The following is a 25057-nucleotide window of genomic DNA, read 5'->3' on the forward strand; positions in this document are numbered from 1 at the left end:
CAGAAGAGCTGTGTGTTACCGGTACTAAACTTTTTTTTTGTTTAGATTTGTGGGTTTTATGATGACTTAGCTCATATGGCAACATGATGCATGTATTCATTCAATACACAGTATCACTGGCTGAGCAGTGGTACTGAATCGAATGCAGTAGATTCCGAATTCGAGCGATTTAGATGCTGAATCGAATGCAGTAGGATCTGAATCGAATGGAGTAGCTAACGAATCAAATGCATTACATACGGAGTTGAATGGAGGTGGTGCAAAATCGAGCGTAGTAACCACTGAATCGAGTTCAGCAGCTACTGAATCGAATGCATTCGATTCTGAATCGAATGCAGTAGGTGCTGAATTTGAATGCTGTAGCTACTGTGAGCGTACACAATTTCAGAAGCATTTTATGTCTCTGCGTGCCATGTTTTCCCATGATTTCCCTATTTCACTTGCCATGCAAATGCACTTTGGTGCAGAATTATAATTCATCCTTAATTTCTTCTTGGCAGGAAAGTCGTTCCCTGGAATTTTAGCCCATTCATTATATCTCCAATGTTGAGAATGAGCTTATGTTTTGACTTGCAAATTTATTTCTATGTCCTTTGTTGGATGTTGCGTTTAGTCAGTGCAGCTCCTCCAGCCTGAAGTGGTTCACCAGTTGTGTTTGAGTGTTTGGGCTCATGACAGTCTGGCAAAGAGAAATTGTCCTGTCCTGTTTCAATCCAGAAACACTGCTTTGCACTGCCTGCTGATTTTTATGACGTGCTCGGCTTAAACGAAACTATCCGGGAGTGGAAGATGCTGCTCACTCGTGCAGAGTGTTATCTCTCTCGCTCTTCTGCTTTCTCTGTTTAAAGAATAAAGAGATACATTGGACATGTGTTCAAACCGTAACCTCAGACTGTAACACTCACAAAAAGGTTGACACTCGAACGCTGATTCGTCTACTTCCTGCTGACGTCCATCATGCACGTTGAATAGACTTTCATTAGGCGGCTATGAAGCAGCCCTGCTCCTAATGGTGGGGAGCTGTCTCTCTCTCTCTCTCACACACACACACACACACACACACACACACACACACACACACACACACACACACACACAGACCAGACAGGACCTCACTTCCTAATGGTCACTCATTAGCTCTGAGAGTGTCGATGTGTACAATCAGAGACCTGAAGCCTGGCACTGGCTTTCAGAGCAAAAAGGAGAAGAGCGGCTGACAGACAGAGAGAGAGAGAAAGAAAGAGAGAGATAAAGTGATAAAAAAAGATTTAGCGAGATGCAAAACGATTTATAGACAGACACGCAGAGACTGACACACAGATGGAAACAGATAGACAGATGCATAGAGACACTGACAGACTGAAGGACAGAAAGACACAGAGAGACAAATGAGTTAGAATCTGTGCGGTGCAGAGAGAGAGAGAGAGTGAAATGAGGAGGGAGAAAGCGAATGCTGGAGGGAAAGAGAAAGCAGGGGTTAGGAGAGAAAATGTGAGCGATTGAAGGAGAAGAAATGAGAGATGGAAGGAGAGAGAGGGGAAAAAGCAAGTGGTGAAGGAGAGAGAAAGCAAGTGGCGCAAGAAGAAATAGTAAGCAACGGAGGGAGAGAAAGCGAATGCTGGAGGGAAAGACCATGAGCGAGGGAAGGAGAATCAAAGTGATGGAAGGACAGAAAGTGACTTAAGGGAAAGAGAGAAAAGTAATCGTACACCTCCATAGTGCAGCTGTACAGCACAGGCTCAGGCTAGTTAATAAAATATAAATGTGTTTAGAGCTTTCAGCCCTCTTTCTCATACAGCACACCAGTGATTGGCTAATCTCCCTGTGATTGACAGGAAAGAGCTCACATGACGTCCCTCCCACTCGTCACAGACGACTGTAACTCACTCTCTTCTCTTGCATGCGTATCATTTCTTTATCCTGTAATAACGACAACGCCGTGTTGCCGGCTCTGCCTTCTCGGTGCTGGGGGTCAAAAATGTTCCTGCTTTTGATGAATCATACAGGTCTGCGCCCGGAGGCGTGACTCTGCAGCACAGTTATTCATGCAAAACCTACAACAATCATACTGTCTAGGCTTGCGCTATATTATATTTGCAGTTACAAGCCATTTATTTATATATTCATTCATTCATTCATTCATTCATTCATTCATTCATTTATTTATTTATTTCCTTTTAAAAAATATATATTCATATTATTTATTTTTAATATTTTAAAATGTTATTTATTTTATTTTAATATTTTCCATTTATTTTAAATCTTATTTTTTATTTATTTTTTTTTTCAAAGAAAGGATGAGAGGATCTCAGAAGTCTGCGTTAGTATTCTGGCCCTCGGCTCCATCCTTAATACACGGCTGAATATTTCATGAGATGCAGCTCTTGGAGAATTTTACAGATAGGTGCGCTCGTTCACTGGCGAGAGCGGCACGCGTGCGCAGACTGCTGTCGGTCAGACGGGAGAGAGAAAATCTCAAATCCCGTTCCAGCGAAAGGCCGTTTTTAAAAACGGATCGTGTTTGATTTGCAAATCACGACACTGTATTCATCTCTTCGGTCGTGACTAAAAATTAACATGCACATTTCTAACTGGATGCATTGAAGAGTTCCACAGATCATGGCATTTAAAATAGACAGAGTTTAACGCTCGTGAAAAAGGTCAAGGAGGGATAAAGCAATGAAATGTATAATATATAAAATGTAATGAAAAAAAACCCAGAATAACAATAAGAAGAATAAAGAAATGTAATTAAGGAATTATTTATTAGAAATGCCTATTAATAATATAATGACACAAAAAGTAGAAATAAAAACAGTTATAAAAATAAATAAATAATGCTTCTGATGAGTAGAATATTGCTCGAAATTGTGTAATAAAGAATCTATATTTATTTATTTATTTATTTATTTATTTATTTATTTATTATGAAGGAAAAGACTAAATAAAATAAAAATGAACAATATACTGGTTTGTATTGTTTAACTTATTTATTTAATAAGTAATTTCGTGTTGCTTTCAAAATTGTGCATCATTTATACGAACAGACAGAACACAGCTTCAACACACAGTCTTCCTTTTTACTTACACACACACACACACACACACACACACACACACACACTGCTGGCATCACTACTCCAATGGCAGGAGAACAAAGCCGTAGGTAATGGGAGTGTAACGTCGACCCCGCTGAGATCGATCCGAAATGGTGCTTAACATGTTCCCAGTGAGGCGTTGCTCATTAGCACTGGAGAACGTCGAGCTCACATCCTCTCAATCCCTCCCCACAAAGTACCGAGGCCTCTTTAACTCCACAAAGCCCTCATGCTGCTGCTGTTGCTGCTGCTGCACGTCCACTAGACATGTATCCGATAGCAGTATGGCAGCGATCGTGTCATTCCTGAGATTATGATCAAACAGCATCTGACCACAATGAAACAGAAACATCTGAAGATCAGACAGAACTCCACAGAAACGGACACGTGGCGCTGAAAACAATCATCTGAATCATTATTTTAGAAAATTAATAATAGCAATGATTGAAGGAAAAAAAAATCTCCTGTCATAGTCGATCTTAACATTCTCTGCGACATCTCTGTCACTGAATTGACAGATAAAAAATAACCATGGGCAATGGAGTAACATCGATTGCGCTGCGAAGACACGAGGGCAGAGACGAGAGAGGAAAATTCTACAAAATTCTTTTCTTAGCTTGTTGGGAATCTTCTCTTGAGTTTAAAACAAGAATCTGAAAAGACTTAAGACTTCACTTCCGGTTGTTAAATGGATTTCCCCCTCCCTGCTGTTGCTTGGAGAGAGATTGCGTTCCGTATGCTTTTGTCTTCTTTCTGAAAGCATCAAAATACAGTACATTCTTCTTAACTTTACATTTTCACCGCATGTAAGCTTCCGACCCTGAACGACCAATGACTTCAAAGACACAGGACTAATCACAACATGCTGATCGAGTCTTTCTCGATCACAACGGACGATGTCCATCACGCCGTTTGACTGCAGGTAACCTTTGCCCCCACGACCCAGCGTGACGGAGACGCCCCGCTCGAGCCGAGCCGAACAATCAGCCGTGATTGGCTCTCCTGTTTGCTGGGAAACGCCTTTGTGCATCAGTGAGACAATAGAAATCAGACATTGTCTAGACATTGTCCTGATCACACCTGCTGCCTCTCTTCACAAATCTCTTCCTCTTTCTGCAGTTTGAAGCCTGTACCTGTTAGAAATAAAGAAAAAGAAGGTTTAGTGCATTTATTCCATAATGACCATGCTTTTGTAGGTCTGTAGCTCCCATGGGTTGATCTGCACGACTGTCGGTCTAATACTAAACACACCCCTTTGTCTTCTCTGTGGGGTAAAATATACACTTTGCTATGAACGTTGCTGTCTTGCTAAATTACATGGTGAAAAAAATAATAAAATTGTCGAAATATCTTATAAGATTAAAGCGTTAACATTTTGTCATGCTATTCTCCTCGGTTGCTAGGGTATTGCTAGGTGGTTGCTATGATATTGCAAGTAGTTGCCAGGTAGTTGCACAACTGGATGACTAAAAGTAAATGCACCTCTTAGTCTTCAAGCCAACTTAACGGATGGGCTCGTCCTAATCAATACATAATTAACACGTGAGCGTGTAGAAACATGTTGCCATGGTAACAAGTCGTGTTATTTTACAACCGTAAATAACAGACAGTAAGGTTGTTTGTCATGATTACGTCCAGCTCTAAATTCCAGCTCTACGTGTCAGTAAAAGTATTTCCAGACATAATTAATTAATTAATTAATTGTTGTTTTTTTTTTAATAAATATTGTTTACATCGCTATTAAATGAGATGAAGATGAAACACAGAACAGAAAGGTTAGGTATCAGTGCACATTAAAGCTTGGTGCTTTGAGGAGAGCTTTAAACAGCGGTATATTAGCAGAATAAAAGCAGCATGGGTAAAGCAGTGTGCCCTTTAGAGGCTCTCTATTCAGAGTTGGTGAATAGGGTGGAAAAACCGCTAATGTGTTCTTGGCCATCGGGGCGGCGAAGGTTTTATGTGTTTGCAGAAAAACATGTTCTGAGGAAATATCCTGAACAAGGACGAAGCTGCAGTAACGCGTGCTGTTGCAGTGTGAGGTCGCGAGCGGTGGGATTAGCCTGTAATGAGCTGTAGCCTCCTCCCCACGGACTGACAACAATGTCGCCTCTCTTACATGATGGAAAACTGAGAGAGAGAGAGAGAGAGAGAGAGAGAGAGAGAGAGAGAGAGAGAGAGAGAGAGAGAGAGAGATGGCCTCTATTCCATTTTGGAAAGTGGCTTTCTTATTGTGAGAAATAATTGGCCTATTTGAGAACATTATGCCATGCATTATGGAAATGAACCTGTGGCGTGGCTGCATTCGGAGCGTGCGCAGGATGCGATGGTGAATAACTGTTAGCCAGGACGTAATGTATTTTTGAGTGTCTATAGTCTCAAAAAGGTTGAATAGATATGCCTTTTCTTCATGGATTGCATCTTCCATTTTATATCGAATACCATTGTTGCCACCCCCCCCCCCCCCCTTTTCCGGTCGCTCATTCACAAATGATAGAAGATCACGGTGCAGCTCAAGAGACTCAGAGCTTCATTAGATCCTACGGCCTTAGGGCCTGCTTTCCCTCCCCAGGTCACACATTCCAGCTAGCAAAGACTGATACGCTTCCTGTTGAAGAGATTAGTGCTGTTCACTAATCACCCCTGCTTGCTATTAATGAGCAGATGCATTATAGTGATTAATAAAATCCAACCTCTTAAGTCATCTGTAACGCTGTTAAATTATACACTGCTAGCTTCGTGCGGACAGGCAGAAATCCTCAGAGTCTTTTGAGTCCGCGTGGCCTTTAAGTACAGGGCAATAATTTAGCGTTTAAACCTGTTTGTGGTTTATACGCCGTGACGGTTTTTAGTATTGAGTGCCAATTACGTGAATGATTTAATCTGTTAGTGTTTTTACTTATAAATAAGTGAACGTCTCTTTAAAGGAAGCATCTTTTTTCTTTCTGGTTTGTTTCATGTGTTGCTGACATAGAAACACAACAGCAAGAACAGTAACATACTGTATAATAATGATATAATAATGATGTATATATATAATTTTGTACCTTTCATTCATTTAAAGAGTCATTCAGAGAGCTATAGATTATGAGAACCGATCACCAATTATTAAAACAGGTAAAATAATAGAATACAAAAAATAGATTTTAAAAAAGCAATACAGTGAGACGACATTTAAACACACAACCTGACAAAAAACGAGTTACGAATGCTGTAGAAAAACATTCTGTTTTTAAAACACGTTGCCCTGGGTTGGGCGACAAGTAGCGATCATGGTGAAGGTGAAGAAGCGTCCTAAGTTCTCTGAAATAACATTATCGGATAAAGAGATGTACCTGTAGCACGTCATTAAACACCCCTCATCTACACAAGCCATAGATCTGTTCATAGAATCACAGCTAATTAGCTCTGTGCACCATGAGCAATTTCACATGCGATCAGGAATGTTCAGGAAAAGAGCTGACTCTCGCAAGCAACAGTTCCACAAAGAACAATAAGCAATGAACTGCACAGTAACGATCTCTGTTACTACGCCTCACACGAAACAAATGTCTACGATCCCAAGAACCCCATGCTTCGCTCTATCGAAGCATGGTGGTGGTCGGATCACCAAACAGAGCTGCGTCTCCGCAGACGGTCTTGCAGCGTTGCGCATCATCATGAACCGAGCCACGTTCCTGGTTGTATTAGAGGAGAATTTATTCTCATCAGTTTTATTCTGTTTTATTTTATTTTAGTCGTATTATTTTTGTCCACTTGTTTAACCGTGAGGTTTGACGTGCCAACGGCTGCTGTCGTATCCTATTAAGTACATGACAAAGCTGTAACTGACAGGAGGTGATGGCAGGAAATAAGGTCGCTGAGAGGCTAACCGTGCTTACTCGTACACTACCCAGTTTCACTGATTGATGGAACTCTTTCCTGCACATTGTAGAAAGAACAATAATCAGTCGATACCCTTTTCCGGCTTTCGCAGCGGCTCTTATTCGGTTCCCCTCTGTCCCGCTCGTGCCGCCTCTTTCAGATTTGATTGCACTTTCAATAGTCAATGGACCTTGCTGTGGGGAGTTTCGGAATCAACAGCTGCCTGACTCGAAGCTATTGGCACATCAGATATCGTCTTTGAGCCCGCTGCGTCGCCTCATCAGGGCCTTAAACACTCACCTGTCTGTTAGCATCTGAATAGAACAATTTCCACCTGGAAATTCAGTATTTATAATGAAAATGTTTAGAAGCATAATGTTTTCCTGCATTGCTCTCAGTGGCATTTAAATACCTTCTGATTGCAGTGCAGTGGGGTTTAGTCCCCGGGTCATCTCGAGAGACTGATGCAGCAGTGCTTTAGGCTAAATTCCCTGGAACTTTACATGTAAAAAAAAATGGTTAAATGGCTCTTATTTTTTTGTTTTGTTTTGTTTAGGAGCCAACAAAGAAAGCTGATTGCTATTCCTTATGTGTAAGATGGAGAACACCTTGTACACTATCACGGCTCTACACCTATTTATCTGCCTCTCTCTTTGTTTTGCTTTTAACATCTTCAGATCCAAAATCCTACTAAAATTCTCATTTGTGTAATTTCTCATAGAACTATTATCCCAGTTCTGACTTTTCCCCCGGTTTAACTGCTTTGCCGAATAGCGCTATTGCCACATGGACGCTTATTTATGCCTCCAGCAGGGACGCTGAATCTCCGGAGCTGTAGAATTCATCACGTTCAAAATGCCGGCTGTTTCCCTCTGGGCACACAGTTAGCACATCAACTGATGTAGAAACAATGTCATGTAGTAATACAGTGAGCTTAGATCTCAAGCCTCAGGCAAACTTTTATTTTATTTATTTATTTATTTATTTATTTGTTTGTTTGTTTGTTTGTTTATTTATTTATTTATTTATTTATTTGTTTATTTATTTGTTTATTTATTTATTGCAAAAAATGCAGAAGAGTTACGACTAGATGGACGAGACTGAGGTTAATTGGTAATCGTGGTTAATTCTGTCGTACTGAGTCACAAAGATAAGAAGGAATCAATATGACCTTCGACTACCATCCTGCCACCCAACTATTATTTCTTCTGTTAACAAACTTCCGGATACTACACCATAATCACCAGAAATTCCATCTTGCCATGCGGTAGTTCATGGAACCATGAAATGATTCATAATACTTTCTTGGGAAATAAAATTGGAGTGAACTCGAGGATGAGATGCGAATCACTTAAAATATTGATGTTCGCGAGCATCTACTGTATGAATTATAGAAAGGTAGCATTGTCTAAGGGTACCCCTGGAAATCAGCTGTCCTTTTCCCCCCTTACTGCTAAGGCGACACGCTCATGTCGGTTTCTTCTTTACAACATCAAAAGTATTTGGCCATTTTGATTCACACAGGCTGCTCAGGTGCTTGTTCAGTCTCTTGAATTTCATTGTACAGGGAAACCTGTTTTCCTCCTGTGTGTATGACAGTAAAGACTTAGAACTTTGCCATTTCAAGACTGAACCGCTGCAACACTCTGCTGGCAGATCTACAACGGAATGTAATTCGTACTTTGCAAATAATTCAAAATGCAGCTGCGTGACTTGTTTTCAACCTGCAGAAGTTCTCCCACACCACCCCACTGCTGCACTCCCTCCACTGGCATCCGGAAGCTGCACACATCAGATTCAAAACACCGATGCTTGCCTACAAAGCCAAAAAAAGGACCTGCACCTCGCTCCCACAGATCTCCTACAGTAGCACTGCTCGATCGAAGTAGATATTTACGTCAAGATCCTTTTCTGTTCTGTTCTGAATGAACTTCCGAACAGCAGAGTCACCGGCTGTCTTCAAAGGATGGGTGAAGACCGACATCTTCCTGAAATACATAAACTAGCGCTTATTTTTCCTGTTTGTTTTATGAGATTGTGCTATAATTCAAGAGTTTTTGACTAATGCTATCCTAAGTCTGTGACCTAGTGCACCAGTATCTAGGTGTTGACTGCGGTGGCTCAAGTAGTCAATGCTCGGTTGGCTAGGATGTTGATCAGAACTGTGTGCACTGACCGTGCAGGTCAGGGTCAGGAGTTAAAGATCAGCTGTTAGCACTCGGCTAAGAAACAAACGAACAGGTCAAGTAAGTAGAACTGACTTCATTGACCCGCACATCTGTCTCAACTCGCCGCTAGAGTTTGGGTTGGCTGTACTACGGGATTAGACATCGGCGCCTCATATTGATCTCTGGGTAACTTTGTGGAAGTGTGGAGTGCAGTGTGCTCGCTGTAATAGCTGCAATGAGATTACAGGCCTAAACTGCACTCCCTCTAAAAGCCCTCTTTTAGAGCAGCTGCTGCAGCTTTTTTTTTTTTTTTTCCCCCCGTCCTCCGCCAGATCACAGGGGGGAGGCTTTGAAAGAAACCCATGTGTGTGATTAGTAGGGGGAGAAAATCTGAGAGTGGTTTCATGGCAGATGCTGAGAGAATGTTGAAAAGTTTCTCTCTGGCTTCTTTTCCAGTCTTAATAACTTTTTTAGATTTTTATAGAATGAAATTGTATTTAAAAAACAAAGCTATCATTCCGGAACCTCTAGATTGCAATCATACCTGTGATGGTAGCACAGAATCCGGTATATTCATCTGAGGAATATGAGGGGACCGCTTCGGCGTAGGTGGACGCATAATTTGTCTACCTTGGGATACTGCTGAGTTTAGTGGTCATTTTGCAGTTCCCACCTTGCATGCTTCCTCTGAAACACTTGAAGACGAGTACCACGTTGTTCCAAAGTACCGGTCGTGCTGTAATATCTCATACTCAGAGGAAACAGCTATCCGCCTTCTTCGACATACCTCAGCTGACATGCGTATCGATTTTCTTTCGCACCAATCAGGTCGCAATCCTATCCAGGTTGCTGCCTTTGGAATAGCAAACATCTGCATGCGATATGGTATATCACGGTATTTATAGTAATGTTCCAGGAACCGAGGACATTAAGGAAGAAGATCAGTTGAAGGATGGCAGAGATGATTATGCTTTTTGCTTAAAAATGAACAAATTAAAGATGTTCAAGTTTCGAGCAGCAGGATGGATTATACTGTTTTTTAAGAGACTAGACAAACACCCCACCCATTCATTTTTCTTTTCCCCCTGAGACCACCTGGCTCCGGATACAGCCAGAGGAGCAGAAATCTTAAGCCAGAATCTTATGAAAAAGCAGACCTGTGTGTAGACGAGGATTATTCTGGATTATATAATCATACGTCATATGCGAGGGATGCATATGGTCAGTCAATTGAAGCGCTTGCGAGTCTCGTAATTCCCCTGGAAAAAAAAAGGTGCTCTACAAACTAAGTGTCACAAGCAGCAGAGACCAAGAATATGTGAAATCTGCATGACAAAATGACAAAAGCTTGCGTCTTAAACATAGCATTAGTATCGCTAGTACAAACCTCATGTAAGCTCATGTTTATTGAAATAACTCACTGCGGTTTGGTTGGCACATCACTGTGCAGCTGGCACACGTCTACACGATCATGTCAGGCTTTTGTATTATATTGTATTGTTGTCCTACCCAGGGAGAGGCTTTGTATAAGACATCTTGAGGATTGATGGTTCATCAGCCCGACGTTTCCAGCTAGCTAGATTTTCCTTATGGGGTCAGTGGTGGCTCAACTGGTTAAGGCTCTGGGTTGTTGATCGGCGGATCGTGGTTCAAGGCCCAGCACAGCCAAGGTGCCACTGTTGGGCCCTTGAGCAAGGCCCTCAACCCTCCCTGGTCCAGGAGTGATGTATCATAGCTGCCCCTGCACTCTGACCCCAACCTCCTCAGTTGGGGTGTGTGAAGAAAAGAATTCCACCTTGCTGTAGTTTATATGTGGCGATAATAAAGGCTTCTTCTTTTATTCTTATCAAACAACTTTTACCAAATGCAGAGGTTGAAACCTAACACATGATTCCAACCAACCAACCTTCTGCAGTTGTAACACACTCTGAGGAGATTGATATCCCGATCTGTTCTGTATACATAACCTCATAGATGCCTGCGATTGGTTAGTGTCGCTGTCTGTTACCACAGATTGATGTTTCATCATTAGGACTCAAACACCTGAAGGTACAGTTAAAGGCTTTTGTACGGTTTCACCTAGGAGCCATTCTCTACCCGTCTCGACCTGTCTAGAACGCTTTTATGTTGTTTTAATCAAAGCATAACCCGCTTTTTCTGCTTCCGAGGTCCGTGTTTTGTGGTGAACCCTCTGAGGTCATGGTGCAGTATTTTTCCATTTTATGGTCCTGTTTGTTTCTATGGCTCCTTTCTAATAAGTGTTATCGATCTGATCATGATTCTCTCCTCAGTGATCCATTGTGGTCTTCGCTGTTGGTAAGATCACCACATTCTTGCATGTATCCAAACGAGCAATGTTTTCCCTTCACGGTTCTGCCATTAATGCTTTAAATATCAGGTCTACGGCTCTGACTCAATGTTACATTATGCCAGCGTTGGTCTTCTAAGCGGTGTATTTCCCGACGGATGCTCATCGATGAAGACTTTTCAGATTCAGTCAGCCACCATGAAATTCGAATGATTTTAATTTCAACTAATCAGAGATGCAAATAAGATGAACCCAAAAAAACGGCTCTATCGATGCAGCAAAAACTCGTCTGGGTAGCCGACACCCCAAATAACTAGAAAACGACATGCTGTCTGTTCCTCTTTGTTGCCTTTGTCCACGATAATAAATGAGGCTGCATAAATGTTTTTCTTGGCACAAAAGCAGCAGACTGTTTTAGATCGATGGTGATTTCGCTGACTGAGTAACATCCTGGGTCATTAAATGTAAAGGCTTAATTCTCAAAATTGACTTTCTGGTTGTACTTCACAAATATAAAAAACCAACGTCTTCATTCTTTTCTGATCATATGGATGACTTGAAGGTATTAACTTCCATCAGGTGGATGACTTGAAGGTATTAGAAGGAAAAAAGTGTTTACTTTAAGTAGCAGCTTTGTGATGATTTCGAATAGAATTTCATTCGACTGCTTAACAAAATGGCTACTTGGAATGAATCCCAGCTATAAACAAACACTTTGGGCATCTCAGAAAGCAGAAATGGGTTTGATATCACCATTTACTTTCAAGATTTTTTTGGAAATTAAATATATTGCTTCTAATAGGGTAACTTTTTAAAGGACTTTTTAAAGTCCTGATTTTTTTTTTTTTTTTTTTTTTTTTTTTTTTTAAACATGAGCTTCATATTAACCACCACTGTGGATCGTGACATGACCAACATTCAAGACTGAACATGGACACATCAAAACAGGGGCATATTTCTTGGCTAGCTGTATTAAGGGAAAAGTTTGATAATCTCACCGACTCTGGTTCATTTGCGGTAGAAATTTATTTCTTTTATGCTGATTTTGTATGCCGAATTTGTCTAAATCGTCTAATGGCTGCAACACCTGAAGACAAAAGAAATAAATAAACTCCAGCAAAGTGTATAACGTATCCCTCTCTCTCTCTTTAGCACAAGAAAGCTTCAGCTTAGCTTAGCTGACTAGCTTGACACACATAAATGCATAAGTTCCTGCTTTTAGTCTAGCCAATTAGGTTTCCAGGCAACCAGAACATAGAGTTACAAGGGTGGTTCAACTTGTCCGGTGACCTAACTTAATGATGTTAAAAAAATAATTCAATTAAATCCATTTTAACCTTAAAGCCATTTTCATTCCAATACTCAGCACGAGTCAAAATAAGACAAAATGTCCAATGTCCAATTCATTTTATATAGCGGAGAAACTGGCACTTTGCATTCATTTGCATCGATTTCGAAGTTCGAAGCTGCTCTTTTTTCCTTCATCGGCTCGATAAGAGTTTGTTAAAAAGCTGGCAGTGTTTGTGTGACCTCTTGGCCTGGTCCGCCTTCTGATTGTAATGGTTTGACAAAGTGCAGTAATGAGTCTAATTGCTGCCTTAATTACTGTGAGTCGTCCAGGATGTGTTAATTGTACTACTTATCTTTTGGTGAGTGAGCTGGAAGATGAAATAGAGACTGACTTGGTCTTTTTTTTTTTAGGTTGGCTTTAATCGTTATCGCCATGCAACTGTTTTTTCTTCTCTCGCTCGCCTTCAGTTATATGCTGTTATAAGTAGACCAAACCGCTCAAAAATCCAGCCTGGATCTCAACTTGTGGTATACATTGAATAAATCAGGCTCTTAGATGTGTCTAGTCCAATAGCAGGTCACACGGCTGCATGTCTGTTTTTCTTCATCTTCAGAGGCATTGTCTCTCCATCTGTCCATTCAAGAGTCTCCAAAGCACGAGCTTGACTGGTCGAGATCTTAAAACATGAGGACAGGAGAGCCTTAACAAGGCATGAGGAAAGTCCTGATACTTTGTGCTCTATGTTTTCTTTGAGATGTTCAGGCTGAGTAAAAGAGCTGTTGTCTTACCACTGATTTATTTTATTAGCTTTTAATAAAAAATCACTTACAGTCGAGTAGACTTGAAGGAAAAAACACCCTTTGCATTTGACATTGTTACAGTGCACATCTTAGTGTTTATGCAGCGTAGTAACACGCCTCTTATGAGTTGTGAGTTTAAACCTGAGCTTCCATCAGCCAATATTGCTTTCTGTTGTGGCACCATCATCAACACCACAAGCAACAGAATGCATCACCCAGAATTGTTAAGGTGTGTGTGTGTGTGTGTGTGTGTGTGTGTGTGTGTGTGTGTGTGTGTGTGTGTGTGTGTGTGTGTGTGTGTGTGTGTGTGAAGGTTGAGAGTGAAGGATAAGAAAGAAAGAGAGAGAGAGAGAGTTTCAATTTAAGTTTTATGTGCTCCTTTTATTAAAATTGTGTGCACCATTTCAGGTCTCAGAAATTCTTATTGAGGTGACAGGAAAAGAAAACAGGGCTGACGAAGCAGTCACGGATTATTCTGATTAAGGTGTTTTCTTCAGTTTTTTTCACGTTTGTCCATCGCTATATGCAAGACTGGGATACTGATCGGAAGGTCATGGGTTCGAACCCCAGGTCCACCAAGCTGCCACTGCTGGGCCCCTGAGCAAGGCCCTTAACCCTCAGTTGATTTGTTGTAAGTCACTCTGGATAAGGGTGTCTGCTAAATGCCATAAATGTAAACGTAGATAGAGCCAGGGTGCTACGATAGACATGTATCGAGCTGAACCTTAGCTTTTCTTATGATCCAGGTAATTACTGATGTAATAGGATTAAATTTGCACTGATCTCACACACTAGATGCCATAACCATGTCTGTGTAATTAATTAGTAAATGTAGGTATGGGTAATAATCTGACTCGGGTTGCTCTGGGAATTGTCCTTGGTCCTGAAGGAGCCATGGTACAGACAAAGCACTGCTTTTTACCCAGGTTTATAAAATGAGGGTTAGCAAGACGCCAGTGTGATGTCAGTCATGCAGTGTGAAACGATGTGGTATTAGAATGTTACAGCTAGATGCTTAGCAACTGACAATCAGAAGTAAAAAATCTCATACCTCAAATCACATGCTTTGTACAGTCAAAGAAGCCCCACAAGTTGTGTAAGTAGCTTACGCGAAGGCAGCACAACAGACCTGTCCGTTTTTCTCACCGACGTGAAAGCATGAGTGAAGCTGCCGTATTTATCCGATCACGGATGTTGACACAGCAAATAGGCACATAAAAAGAAGGTTAACTCAGGGTTTAGGAATGTACAGTGTGAAAAGTCAGATTATGAATAAAAAGGATTCATTTTAAAGTATGAACAGGGTGAAACGTCAAACAATAAAGCACAGAATTGCATTTACTCAGAGTTTATAATCACACAAGGGGAATAAGTGTCAAAAGTCCTTCAGAGTGGCCAGCACCACTTTCTGTAGGTTATTATTCTTCCTTTTGCAAACGGCCACTCAGGCTTCACATATTGTCCTGTCTCCATGTTTTTATCTTGCCTTGTATTTTCCCCAGATATACAAACCACAAGTTCCTTGACTTCAAACTTTGTATGCTGCATGACTTTTGTAGGCAGTCTATAAATATATAATATGTTTATTTATAAGATATTTATAATATAGTTTAAAGCAGTGGTCCCCAACCTTTTTCCGCCGCGGACCGGTCAAGGTTTGATAATTTTACCGCGGCCCACTGGGGGTGGGGGATGTCGGCTATACAATTAAATTAAAATTAATAATTTTAAATCAATTGTAATTAAACATGCCTTTTTAACTCACTATAACGCTAAATCAATGAGAACCCTGAGCTTGTTTCTTTGCAACGAGACGGTTCCATCTGGGGTAATAGGAGACAATGACACCCGAAGTGTGTTGCTTATGTCCAGTTTATTCCGTTGTATTGTTTTGGTTGCCGTCACTGCAGAAAACCCCGCTTCACACAGATAGCATGTCGGAAATGGCAATAGGGATTTAAGTGCTGTGGTGACAATCGCAGGGTATTCCGCCATGACTTTAATCCAGAACACCGGCAGAGTTTCTAACTTTCTAACGACGTCTGTTTCGTGCTCATTTTTGCTAATTTGTGGGTTAAATTTGAGCAAACACAATAAGCACGTACACCAAGCACTGTTAAACATGACAAAGTACCGGTGAACAGAGAGAAGAGCGATACACACCTTCTCTCCACCAAAGCTACAACACCACTGCCGCTTGCAGCCGCTCAGCTCCAGACGTCACCTAAACCCGGCCCGATATCATGATATTATGCGCATGCGCGGTATTGGTGCGGCTTTAGGTGACGTCTCTCAGTTAACCTCTCGTCCATGGAAAGTCGCACAAACCCGAGAGAAATACACCACAGTAAATAAAATGGAAATAATTTAATGTTCCTTGGGCGCCCGGTACCATTTGGTCCACGGACCGGTACCGATCCGCGGCCTGGGGGTTGGGGACCACTGGTTTAAAGGATAATAAAGCAGTAAAATGTGCAGTCACTATCGTTTTTCGTATATGGATTATAATATGTCACTGACTGTTTCATGCCATTAATACTGTAATATCACACTGTACCCTGTGTCTGATGACTGGACACAGCTCTGCTCGTGCTCAGAGTCCCAAGAGCGTTGTTTTCCCTTTCAGTAAGTTTACTATAGTTTTCTATCTTTTTAATCTTCAACGATTTGTAAAGTAATGACGTTATATTTCAACAAAGCACAGATAAAAGTCAGGAGTCGTGTGTCAGGTTTATTGGCCCAGCTGTGGTCTGTTGCCATGACAACCGAACCCACATCGTACACTCTCGCTGCACTCTCGCTCGGCGCAGTTTGTCTTTATTTAAATGTTTATGGGTTTATAAAGTCCAGCTCACAGAGAAGAAAAAGGAAGCAGTGTATCAACACGGTCCTCTTCCTTTCAGCTAAAATTCGGTACCTGGAACAACCATCATCTGTTTCTGCAGCGCTGAACATCGCTGTACACAGCCATAGTGATTCCGTTGTAGGTTCATCTTGTCATTCTCACCACCACTTTCATTTATAAATGAACTTTCATTACAGTGACAACATGAAACTAATATTTTTAGACTTTGCTATAATAATCACTTAAACCTCTAATAATTTCAGGTCCTCCCTAATCGTGTGTAGCTTACATATCTTCTCTTCAATACCCTGTAGGTATATGATGCTGATCGATGGCAGAAACGAGGTGTACATGATCGACAGGGACAACTCGGTCTTTCACATCGCCAATCTGGAGTTCCCTTACCGGAAGGACATGAGAACTCACCTCTCCAACACACTGCTAGATGGGGTGAGTGTACAGCACTGGGATATGATATTCAACCCCCTCCAGGATTTTAGAGTATTTTTTATGATCATTATGGCCAAAAATGCTTGATTTTTTTTTTTTTTTTGAATTGCTAATATTACAAGCACACAGGATTCAGCTTGAATCTGCAGAAAGTCTGTGGTCATTGTCAAACATCACAAGCTCCTCTGAATATACTTGATTTTGTATTAATTTCCAAAATCCTGGCAGGACTGTATAGCAATCGAATCCTCTCACAAACTGAGGGGCTTTTTACACCTGGTCACTTCATGCGTTTTCTGTGATCAGATAGCTATCCGATGGTAAAAAGACCAGGTGTAAATGACCTCCGAAACTTTTACGAGACGGATATAAATCCGATGGTTCAAACCCCTTCAGGAGGTGGTCTGGGACGCGTTTCAGATGAAACTGGACAGGTGTAAATGCATGTGGTTGTTGAATCCACATACGTCAGCGCTATACAGTACTCCTCCCAAACGGAAGTACGTCACTCGCAGGTGATCTTTCACCCAGGTGTCTCATTGGGTCTTAAAATGCACTGCTGCGGCCAGCGAAAATGCAGCAACCAGTAAATGCTGTTTTTTGTAGCATAACCGTGATTCGAAGTTTCTGAAAACCGCATACACCAAAGCGTGTTCCATTTCAATTACCCGAGAAATGAGGCAAAACATATTTGCATTTTGGGCTGGAGTAGAAAAATCGGATCGATATCCGATTCGCAGAGACGTATTTATGTGGCCTAATGTAAATGGAACAGTTTTAACAAATCAGATAGCTATCGGATCAGAGACAACACATGAAGTGACCAGGTAGGGACATTGTCAAATGTAACATGGAACATTGTCAAATGTATGTATATATGTCGGGTATCTGGATACATAAGTGCCTATGTGTACCGGCTGTTGTTTATGTTGCATCACTTGGTAGCACAACACACTCCGCCCTCTTCCTCATACTTCAGCTCACAGATGCTCGTGATTGGCCAGAGTTGACAGTGGGAGAGAGAGACAGCCAGTTTTGCTCTCTTGTCTTCAGGAGTTTTAGGAAAAAAAAAATGTAGTCCTCAGTCCTCTGGAAAGGCTTGATGATGGGTGTCTTTATATTCTCTTGGGTTCTGTGGAGTGCTTCAGACATCCCAGTTAAATGGCTCAGATGTGAGGTCACATGCTCCAAATTAGATGAGCAAGCAGGCCATTTTGATGTAATCAGAAGTCTTTTAAAAATAGACATCCTTCCTTTCCAGTGTATGAGCTATGCTTGAATATTCCCCTTAGCACTAATGGAGCTCATTTTACCGGTATTAAGCATTCCAAATAACAGCTTGTGTGAGCCAAAAACGTTCTGGAAGACCCAGAGCCCAGCTGCTGCTTTTGCTGACCCACACTATGTGCGTAATGGCTTCCTGCTGCCACTGGTCCAAAGTCACCAGACTTGCAAATCAGTGCATTTTTCAGTGAATAGTTTTGTGACATAGGTTATAACAGGCTCTTCGCTCTTTGCAGTAACTGCATCAAAGCCTGCGATTCAGTGATCTTACCAAACCTTCCTTTGTGTTGCTGTTCCAGATTTTTCCTCTTTCACGACTTTGTTTTGTGTCGGTTTGTTTCTTCAGTTTGAAGGTGAAATGCTACCGAACTGGGTTTAGGTTTGCGGATTGACTTGGCCAGTGAGGAACTTTTCAGTTCAGCCCCGATGAAGCCTTTTGCTGCATTTCGGTTCTCATTACGGTCTCACCGTATGATAAAGTTTCTCCCGATTAATTCGGATGCGTTTCTCTGTAAACTGGCGATCCTAATATTTCTCTTAACTTCTAAATACATTCCTTTGCCATCATGAGTATCATACGAGTATCGTGAGTGAAAAGATTTCTGATTCTGTTTCAAAGCAGTGATCCAAGCCCAAGCCATGATGCTACCACCACAGTGCTTCACAGACGAGCTTGTCTGCTTCTGGATCATCAGCAGATCTTTTCTTTTTTCCACACTTTAGGCTTTCCATCCTTTTAATTGAGATTCATCTTGGTTCCAGAATGTTTGTGGCTCATCTCTGTATTTTCTGTGGTTTTCCGATTCTTACTGAGGAGGATGTGGCCTCTATAGTTCTGCTTTCAAAGTCTTCCTGGAACACTGGAGGGTAATACCTTCACCCCTGCCCCTGTGGAGGTTGTTGGGGATTTCACTGAACGGTCGTGTTTGGGTTTTTTCTTAATAGTTCTGACAATGTTTCTTTTATCGGCTGTTGTTGTTTTTACTTTACCCGTTCAGTATCTGTTGCTCAAAATACATTATTGTTGATATACCATATTATACTATATGTCCAATGCTTGTGAAGTGCCTCTGATTAACTTTGCGTTCTTCACAGACAGAGAAACTGAAGTCTTAAAACCAAGAGTAGACATTAAGAGCTATTTGTTTAAACAAGCAGTCTGACGGGACACACCTGAGTAGCAAGAAACAACCGTCAGTCACGTGTTCCAATATTTTTGCTTGTATTTAAAAAAACAAAAAAACAAAAAACACAGTTTGCACCAAAAACGAGTAAACAATTTTTAATGCAATTATTTATTTATATATGATCAGCTCCTCCCCGTTACTGTAATGTTGCTTCATTTTACTTTTAGTTACTTTAAAACTTCTGGAGCAACTCGTTTGAAACAACTTTGAGTCAGAGAAGCTATAGGAACTGATTTAGTGCACTTGATCCAACAGTATTTCATGTGTTATCAGTTTCGGCTCTTGCCCTCCAGACAGAGAAACTGCTCCTGTCTGTAGTACGTGCAAAGGCAGGGAAATAATTGCGACAATCACAATGGAGAACCTGACACTTCACACTGTACGACACATTAAGCTGTGGTTCGTTGAACCGTTTTCAAATGTGATCTCCTCAATTTGAGTGCTCTTCTACTTTATCACTCACCCTTATTGTCTCTCGTTCTTTCTCTCTCTCTCTCTCTCTCTCTCTCTCTCTCTCTCTCTCTCTCTCTCTCTCTCTCTCTCTCTCTCTCTCTCACACACACACACACATACCTTTCCTCTTTTTCTCATTTCTCACTCGGGCCAAATTTTTATCTCTGGAGACAAGATATCTCTTAAATGGAAGAGAAATGTGTATAATGCTGAGATGTCTCGCTGTAAGATGTGCACAGAATCCTAAGCTGTCCCTTTTTTTTTGTCCTCTTTTATTGTTTCTCACATTTCCATTTCTCTTTGTCTCTCTCTTCAACAGGAGATGATCGTTGACAAAGTGAACGGGCAGCCAATCCCACGCTATCTCATCTACGACATCATCAAAATAACAGTGAGTAGCTCTCAAAGGGCATGTTTCATCCTTCGCCAGGAGTAATACCAAAGCTCTGTTTGTTAAGGCTTACAGGCTTGTTCTGTTTACTGGCGGATTTGGTAGTAAAAAAAAAAAAAAAAAGTCCTCGTCCCTTGATTCTTCTGCCACCGAGCGATTCGGTAGCTTAACCTTTCTCTGGAATATCTGCGTTTGTTCGGTATCTCTTCAGTTAGGATGTAGTGAGTCCCAATTCATGGACACTAGCAGTCCATGTTCTGTGCAGGACACACTCGAGATCTTCCAATCCAACCTCGTGTCTTCCTGGAGGTGTCTTTGTGCACAGGGGCATTGTCGGGCTGGAACAGGTTTGTTGTGGTTGAAGTGAATGGATTTAAAAGCCACACCGAGCTAATGGAGCTAACATAGTGCGATGGTCCAGTGTTTACATACATTCGTTTGTATTGTGTAGCTCCTGAGTGGCATCTTTTTTGAAGGAAATTCTAAAATGATCATGATAATATTGAGATTTTTACACAAAGTTCTTTTACAAAACATTTGAGCACTTAAAAGAGCTCACAGGCTGTGAAATCACAAGGGGAACCCAGAGGACTTTCATGTTCTTAAGACTGAATCATGAATCATCTGACTGGTGTTTTAAATCCAATAGATATTTAACAGCACTACAGTGATTGTGGATATATAGTGACCTCCTGAGACAAGTCCTGATCATGGCCGTAAACCGGCTGACATCTCATGAGCTCTCTGCTACACCTCAACGCCATTCTCCTTCGATTCCTCCCTTATTCAGTCACCTTCAGTTCCCACCCACCAGTCAGGACGAGAGCTAGCGTACAGCTAGGCCCAATCGTAAACTCAATCATGGCTGTAAGTGACATGGGAAAGAGAGAAGCTATGCCATCTTTCCTGTACAGAGAACACAGACGATTTTGTTGCTTTGGCACTCGGCCACCGATGGACACTTCTCTGCTGTGACACTTGGAATCTTCCAGGAACAACCACACCCCCCCCAACCCCTACCCCAACCCCCTCGACTTCCTAACTTTCATACTTCAGAGGCAATGATTGAGAAATTTCAAGAAATATTTTAAGAATCTACACACACACACACAAACGCACGGACACACGCACACACACAAACACACGGACACACACACGGACACACACACGGACAAACACACGGACACACACACGGACAAACACACGGACACACACACGGACACACACACACAGACACACACACACAAACACACGGACACACAGAATATGAATACATTTTTTGCTAATAGTGAATCGTAACAACAATTCTGGTACTTTTTGGCATTTTTTTATTGAAAAGAGTAAAAAGATGGAAGTTTTAATTTTTTTTTTTGAAAACATCGTCTCTGCAGCATGTCCAACGTTTATTGAATCCTTTCAATTTTCATCCAAGGTTAGCATGAATTGCTTTAATACACCAATGGTGTATTAAACACAGTCTTGACTGCTGATTGCTGTATTCTTCTCTATCACGAACGCCTTTAGAATCTTTCGAATGAACACCGTGTTCAGTCCGCGAGGCTACATTTATTTATTTATTTATTTATTTATTTATTTATTTATTTATTTATTTATTTATTTATTTATTTATTGCCTTCATATAAACATGGCCACATTGTGTTTTAATCCACAAGCGTCGGCATTGTACACCATGGACGATCTTTCGTTAGTCTAACCTCCCTAGAAAGCTCACCTTAGATGATTTTTGGGCCTGTGTGGTTTTCGATCGCTCTCAAGCAAAAAATGTGTCATTAAAGAATCTCAAGTTCAGTCGGAGGTCATTATTATCGCATACGAGGGAACAACTCGTCAAATTGTCCTCTCATGGATTAATTATCCTCACTCCTTCATTATCGGTCCTGATTCTGGCAATTATCCTCTGCACACTATTCTACTCATTCCACCTGCAGAGAGGACAGGAAGATAATGATTTTTTTCCCCCTTCTTCTTCAAGAGTAATGATGCGAGTCAAATTAGCAGTTCTGTTAATAACGAATCTTTTCTCAAGAAGCCATTAACCTGCATAAATATTTGCAGCGTTTTATTATAAGAACATCTCTTAGCCTCAGACAGCCTTCTAGGTCCTCAAAGCAACCCGTCTTACTCGTCTGTCGCTATCTCTTTCTTTCTCCATCCTTCTCACAGCCTCAAATGTCAGTGTCTCGGCATGGCGCTCGTATCAGTCGCTGTGCTTTCCACACATCGATCACATCCCTTTTATTATAGCCTTTTGTTGCCTTTGCGTCTGGCTGGGACCCAGAAAGTAGCCCCCTAGGTAGGAACAGTGATTTTTATTATTTTTTTTTATTTATGTATTTATAAAAAATAATACAGAGCACCACCTCCTCAGGGAGTGAGTCTGCCCATCTAATATCGGCTAAATGTTTACCTGGAGACACAGTGCTCTTAAAACAGGTGGGGTGTGAAATTATTAAAGTTTGAGGACTATTTATTCATATTTTATTGCAGATAAAAAAAAAAGCTGTACAAAAAATTCATCTACACCCAATTCTATTAAAGCAATGAGAACGAGACATGCTGAAAGCACATAATTAATTGACGTACCATTAAGGTTTCCTAAAGTCCAAACCTGTTCCAGTCTGAAAAATTGGGACTCATAATGACATAGTAATAATAATAATAATAACTTTATTTTCTATAACACCTTTAAACATGGATCTCAAAGCGTTTCCTTTGCTGAGCACCTGAGCAAACTCATAGAAAATAACCAGAACAATCCCAGGTTTTTATTTAGCACAGTGGCTAGTTTAACAAAAAATCAGAAATCTGAACACACTATTCCATCACATTTCAGTAGTGAGGACTTTATGAGATTCTTCACTGATAAAATCGAAAGTATCAGGAATAAAATAGGTGACGCTCAACATATGAGAGCAACCAGTGACACAATCTCACCTAAGGCTTTGCACAGCTTTACAAGTACAGGACAGGAAGAGTTAGATAAACGTATTACTACAGCTAAATCAACAACATGTTCACTAGACCCCATCCCAACTAAACTACTGAAAGAAGTGTTACATAAAGCTGGTGAGCCTCTTCTTAATATCATTAACTCCTCGTTATCTTTAGGTTACGTCCCGAAGTCTTTTAAGTTGGCAGTTATTAGGCCACTCATCAAAAAACCTAACTTAGACCCTAATGAAATATCAAATTACAGACCTATCTCACACCTCCCGTTTATGTCTAAAATACTTGAAAAGGTTGTGTCTGTTCAACTGAGCTCCTTCTTACAGGAGAGCAACATCCTTGAAGAGTTTCAGTCAGGTTTCAGGCCCCATCATAGCACAGAAACTGCACTTGTTAAAGTTACAAACGACTTGTTCTTAGCTTCGGACCAAGACTGTATGTCACTATTAGTTCTACTTGACCTTAGTGCTGCATTCGACACTATAGATCACAACATTCTTCTAGATCGCTTACAATATTACACAGGTATTCATGGTCAGGCTTTAAGCTGGTTTAGATCCTACCTGTCTGACCGATACCATTTTGTAGAATTAAATGGGGAATCCTCCAGTTTACTACCCGTTAATTATGGGGTCCCTCAAGGATCAGTTCTAGGACCTCTGCTTTTCTCTATATACATGCTTCCATTAGGGAACATTATTAGAAGACATGGGATTAGTTTCCATTGTTATGCTGATGACACACAGTTATATATCTCATCAAAACCAGATGAAATAGCCACAGTGTCCAAATTAACTCAGTGCCTTAGAGAGATAAAAGACTGGATGAGCTGCAACTTTCTATTGTTAAACTCCGATAAGACAGAAAAACTACTCATAGGTCCAAAAACCAGTGCACATAAACTCTCACAACTTAACTCCCATTTAGAGGGATGTACTGTTACTAGTAGCTCGACAGTGAAAGACCTCGGTGTTATATTACACAGTAACTTGTCTTTTAAAAATCATATCGCCCATACTACCAAAACAGCCTTCTTCCACCTTAGAAACATTGCCAAGCTGAGAAACATCCTGTCTGTATCTGATGCTGAGAAGCTAGTTCATGCCTTCATGACCTCTAGACTGGACTATACAGTTAGTCCAAAATGCAGCTGCCAGAGTTCTCACTAGGACAAGAAAGTATGACCATATAACCCCAATTTTATCATCTCTACACTGGCTACCTGTTAAGTATAGAATTGACTACAAACTGCTGCTACTTACGTACAAGGCTCTTAATGGTTTAGCTCCCATGTATCTAACTAGTCTTCTAACACGTTACAATCCTTCACGCTCTCTGAGATCACAAAACTCAGGACTTCTGGTAGTTCCCAGAATATCTAAGTCTACTAAAGGTGGTAGAGCATTTTCTTATTTAGCTCCCAAACTTTGGAATAGTCTTCCTGATAGTGTTCGGGGCGCAGACACACTTTCCCAGTTTAAATGTAGATTAAAAACTCATCTCTTTAGTCAGGCGTACACATAATACATCCCATAATATCATGCACCAGTACATCAGACCAGCACATTTTTATGGACAGCAGATATGTTAATCCCTTTCCACTGCTTCTCTCTTTGTACCCATCCCGAGGCATCCAGACACTGTACCAGCTCCCAACGTCCTCTGTGGGACGAAGCCTTTGGACGTCCACTGAGCCGAGGCCGACTCTAAGTATCCTGAGACATCTCCAGTTAGACTCTGTGGTACTCAGGAGATCAGAAGTCCTTGAACCTCACACCAATACAACATTTAACTGACTGTATATTACAATCACACCCCCAGTGTCACCCATATGAGGATGGGTTCCCCCTTGAGTCCGGTTCCTCTCAAGGTTTCTTCCTTTACCAATTTAAGGGAGTTTTTCCTTGCCACTGCTGCCTGAGTCATCTCAGACTTGCTCATAGGGGAATAAATA

General features: G+C 41.1%; 1 protein-coding gene across 3 annotated transcripts in view; it reads left to right on the forward strand.

The window, feature by feature from the left end:
* rngtt (RNA guanylyltransferase and 5'-phosphatase) overlaps window positions 1-25057 on the forward strand; it is a 100633-nt gene that overhangs the window by 16275 nt on the left and 59301 nt on the right. For all 3 annotated transcript variants that reach the window (XM_047818188.1, XM_047818187.1, XM_027177073.2), the window contains exons 9-10: window positions 16686-16821; window positions 20065-20136. In XM_047818188.1, coding sequence (XP_047674144.1) covers window positions 16686-16821; window positions 20065-20136 — 208 coding nt within the window. The remainder of the gene's footprint in view (window positions 1-16685; window positions 16822-20064; window positions 20137-25057) is intronic.

The sequence above is a fragment of the Tachysurus fulvidraco genome, chromosome 9 (genome assembly GCF_022655615.1).
Source record: "Tachysurus fulvidraco isolate hzauxx_2018 chromosome 9, HZAU_PFXX_2.0, whole genome shotgun sequence".
NCBI lineage: Eukaryota > Metazoa > Chordata > Actinopteri > Siluriformes > Bagridae > Tachysurus > Tachysurus fulvidraco.